The 3,440-nt window shown below is 59.6% G+C and overlaps 1 protein-coding gene across 1 annotated transcript; it reads left to right on the top strand.

Moving 5' to 3' along the window:
• The first annotated feature begins 1,690 nt into the window (after nt 1–1,690).
• RABIF (RAB interacting factor) lies at nt 1,691–3,153 on the top strand. The gene is made up of 2 exons (XM_075521652.1): nt 1,691–1,922; nt 2,025–3,153. Exons 1-2 carry the CDS (start codon nt 1,740–1,742, stop codon nt 2,265–2,267), a joined length of 426 nt encoding a protein of 141 aa, XP_075377767.1. The 5' UTR covers nt 1,691–1,739; the 3' UTR covers nt 2,268–3,153.
• The last annotated feature ends 287 nt before the right edge of the window (nt 3,154–3,440 follow it).

The following is a 3,440-nucleotide window of genomic DNA, read 5'->3' as shown; positions in this document are numbered from 1 at the left end:
CAACAGTACCATAGTGAGGACAGGAGTCTCAGGCCTTTCAGCTCACCAGAGTTGTTGCCGAGTCGCACGGCTGCGCCAGTCATCGCTGCAGGTGCAGAGTCCCCACCTCGGTGCAGTTCCTCAGTGAACGGAGACACCCCAGCCCCTGCTCAGCCACCAGCCAAATTTTTTGCCTCTTTCAGGCAAATCAAGACCTTTCTGCGGTTGGTTTGCGTGACTGGCTTTTGAGTGGCGGGTGCCCCAGGGCTGCTTGCGGTGGGCGTTGCTGAGCTTCACACCACCCGCTCCCCTCTCGGCTCCACAAGCCCCAGCACGCACCCAGAGATGGCTCAGGAGCTCTGATGCCCCATACGCTTCCACCTTACAAACACCAACCTGCTTCACAGGACTGTGGGGTTTGTGTCTACCAGCCACCCTCACCTTGCAGCTCATGGCAGGGAGCAGAGCTGAGGCTGACACAGCATTCAAGACTGCGATTGCCGAGGCTGGAGCCTGAGGTGAGCAGCTGGAGTGCTGATGAAATCCTGTATCTTTATTTAGTGCCTTGAACATCCGTTCCCATTTCTGGCTTCTCCTGAGAGTTTTCAGGAGCAGCCAGTTGGGGCACAGCGAGGTACCAGGAGAATGGTGTATATTTACAGTAAATGGTCTGGAAAAAGCAAGAATCAGGGCTCTTCTGGGATCTGTTTTACCCCCTAAAGAAGCAGTGGCTACAATCAACAGGCCTGCTTCAATCTTTCCAACAGTGCTAACGGCGGGCTGCTAGCAGCAGGTCAGCATGAAGCCACAGTGCCTCAAAGTTGCTCAGTGAAGAGCAAGCCCAAGAGTCACTTGGGCCCCAGGGCCTCATCTCCAGCACTGCTGCCCGTAAGCACTGACACAGCCTCCTGCTTTTCCCAGGCTCTTTAGGGTCTGGCTGAACTCTGGCTTCCCCTCCTGGAAAACATTTTGTTCTGAATGTCGGCACCTTGTCCCCTTCAGTGCACTCTTGCCCTCCCCTTCCCCGTTTCTGAGGGGGTTCTCTCTGTACCAAGCAGCTAAGTGAGCTGCTGTGTGTGGCAGGAAAAGAGCATGGCGCAGGGCAGGCTCTCAGAAACGCTGATGCAATCGCTACATGCAAAATACGTGCAGCAGCTTCGCAGGGAGACAGTTTCCCTTTGTCCAGCATCAGCTTTCTCTGACGGCTGTAACAGAAGTCAGGCGTCTCCAGGTCCCCACGCCGGGAAGCGGCTGTCCCCGACGGGCCCAGCTGGCGGGCAAACGGCCTTGCGCTGCCGCTGCTCGCTGCCAGCTTGTGACCAGCCCGGCCTGACACAGGGATCCTCCGCGCCGTACCGCTGCTCAGCCCGCGCTGCCCGCCCATCCGCAGAGCGGGGACGGGAAGCTTTGTCAGGCCCCCTCGCTTCACCCATGCCTTAGCACGGGGGCCCCCACGGCGGCTGGCGGCGAGCCCGAGCCGCGGGGCACCCCCACAGCCACGGGAGTCGCCTCAGACACCACGGGCCTGGCAGGAGCCCCGGGGCCATTTAAACCTCGCTGCTTCACAGCGCGGAAGCTGCTCCTGGGCTGTCGGCGGCACCGAGGTGCGGGCGGGGTCCGCCGGGCCGCGGCCCGGAGCTGAGCCGCTGAGGCGAGCCGGAGCCACCCCTCAGCTCCGCGCATGAGCACGGCGCGGCCTGACGTCACCGCCATGGCCCCGCCCCTCGGACGGCGGCGGCATCCAGTGCGGCTGCGCGGCCATGGCGTCGGGCTGCGCCGAGATGGAGCCGGCGGCGGCGCTTCCTCCTTCTCCTTCTCCCGCCGCCGCACCGGGCTCGGCAGAGCTGGTGTGCGCGCAGGGCCGGAACCTGAAGGCGGTGCTGTGCCAGCGCTGCGGGTCCCGGGTGCTGCTGCCCGGCGCCGCCACCTTCGCCCGCCGTGAGGTACCGGGATGCGGGATGCGGGAGGAGGGAGGGAGCTGGGGGAGGCGGCGGGAGGGAGAGGCGCCCCCTGCTGGCGGGGCGGTGACGCTGTGTTTCCCGCAGCTCCTCCTGCCCACCATGAGGAAGAAGGCGGCGGCGGCGGCGGCGGGCGGCGGCGGGGACGTGGTGAGGGAGCACTGGCTGGTGCGCGACATGTTCTCCTTCGAGAACGTGGGCTTCACCCGCGACGTGGGCAACGTCAAGTTCCTGGTCTGCGCTGACTGCGAGGCGGGGCCCATCGGCTGGCACTGCCTCGACGACAAGGACAGCTTTTATGTGGCGCTGGAGCGCGTGGCCCACGAGTGACACCGGCGCTGCTGCCTGGGCTGGGGACGGGGGCGATGGTCCCGGGCACGCGCTTGGGGAGCTGGGCTCGGCCACCGGGAGCTCCGCCTGCCCTGCAGCCTGGCTGCCCTGCTGCCTGACAGCGACAGACTGAGCCAAGGCCCAGTGGACTTGACCGCGGCTTGGCCACCCCACACCTGACTGACCACAGCCTGGCTACCCCACGCCTTGACTGACCTACAGCCCAGCTGGTCACCCCACAGCCCAGATCCACGGACCCACCGGCACCGAGAGGCGTGGCACTGGCACAGCCAGCTCCTCACCTGAGCCCACACAGGAAGGACGTCGTTGGCAGGAGAGTCCCCTGTGACTGCAGGGATGGCTCACTGTGACAGTTTTGCCAAATAGCTTGATCTGCCACTGTTGCTAGAAGCAGCCCCAGGCCTTCCTGACTGCTCTCCGTCACTTCTTCCTTGTGTGGCTGCTGTTTTTCAAACGTGCTAAGATGTCTCTTTCAGGCTGATCGGTTTGTGACGCAGCCATGTAAATGTGGGTGCTGGCACAAGGACAAAGGGAGGACAGGACTGCTGCATTGAATCATCATGGTAGCTTAAATTGTCTGAACTACAGCCAAAGCAGTTGTAGGGTTTAAGGCTGTATCTTCTGTTGATTTTCAGAAGAAATGTTCCCTGCCCCAAACCCTAACATTTAGGTTCTCTAAAACCTCATCCTACTTGACAACTGTAACCTGTAAGAGTATATGACCCCTAAAGTGTGTGTAAGGCATTTTAACTAATGTTGTGTGCAGTTTTATTAACTGAGTACTTGGAAATAAAATAAGATACAGGTAGAGTTTGCAGACAGCATAGGCTGATAGAATGGCAAATAAAGGAAATTTGCAAGATCATAGTATTTCCAGGCAGCAAGAATGAAGAGATTCCAACCTGAAAAGGAATTGAATCATTGGACAAGCAGTGTCCAGTGACTGCGTGTCTCAGTGCTGAAGAATGTCAAAACAGCCGTGTGTGTATTAAACAGAGAAGTCGGGAAGGAATTTCTCTTCTGTAAAAGCAGTTGGTAGGAGCAATGCTGGGATATTGTGTCCAGTTTTGGTCTCTGCCTTTTAAAAGATGGGCACAAAGCTGACTGAAAATTGAAGGAGGCTGTACCAGCCATGGTTCTCACTGTATTTAT

Source organism: Mycteria americana, chromosome 20 (genome assembly GCF_035582795.1).
Source record: "Mycteria americana isolate JAX WOST 10 ecotype Jacksonville Zoo and Gardens chromosome 20, USCA_MyAme_1.0, whole genome shotgun sequence".
In the NCBI taxonomy this organism is placed as follows: Eukaryota; Metazoa; Chordata; class Aves; order Ciconiiformes; family Ciconiidae; genus Mycteria; species Mycteria americana.
The sequence above is the reverse complement of the archived record's forward strand: the minus strand, read 5'-3'. Positions and strand labels throughout refer to the sequence as shown.

Coding starts and splice junctions, on each gene's coding strand:
- RABIF (XM_075521652.1), top strand. CDS start 1,740: ATGGCGTCGGGCTGCGCCGAGATGGAGCCGGCGGCGGCGCTTCCTCCT. Junction 1,923..2,024: donor CCACCTTCGCCCGCCGTGAG/GTACCGGGATGC, acceptor TGTTTCCCGCAG/CTCCTCCTGCCCACCATGAG.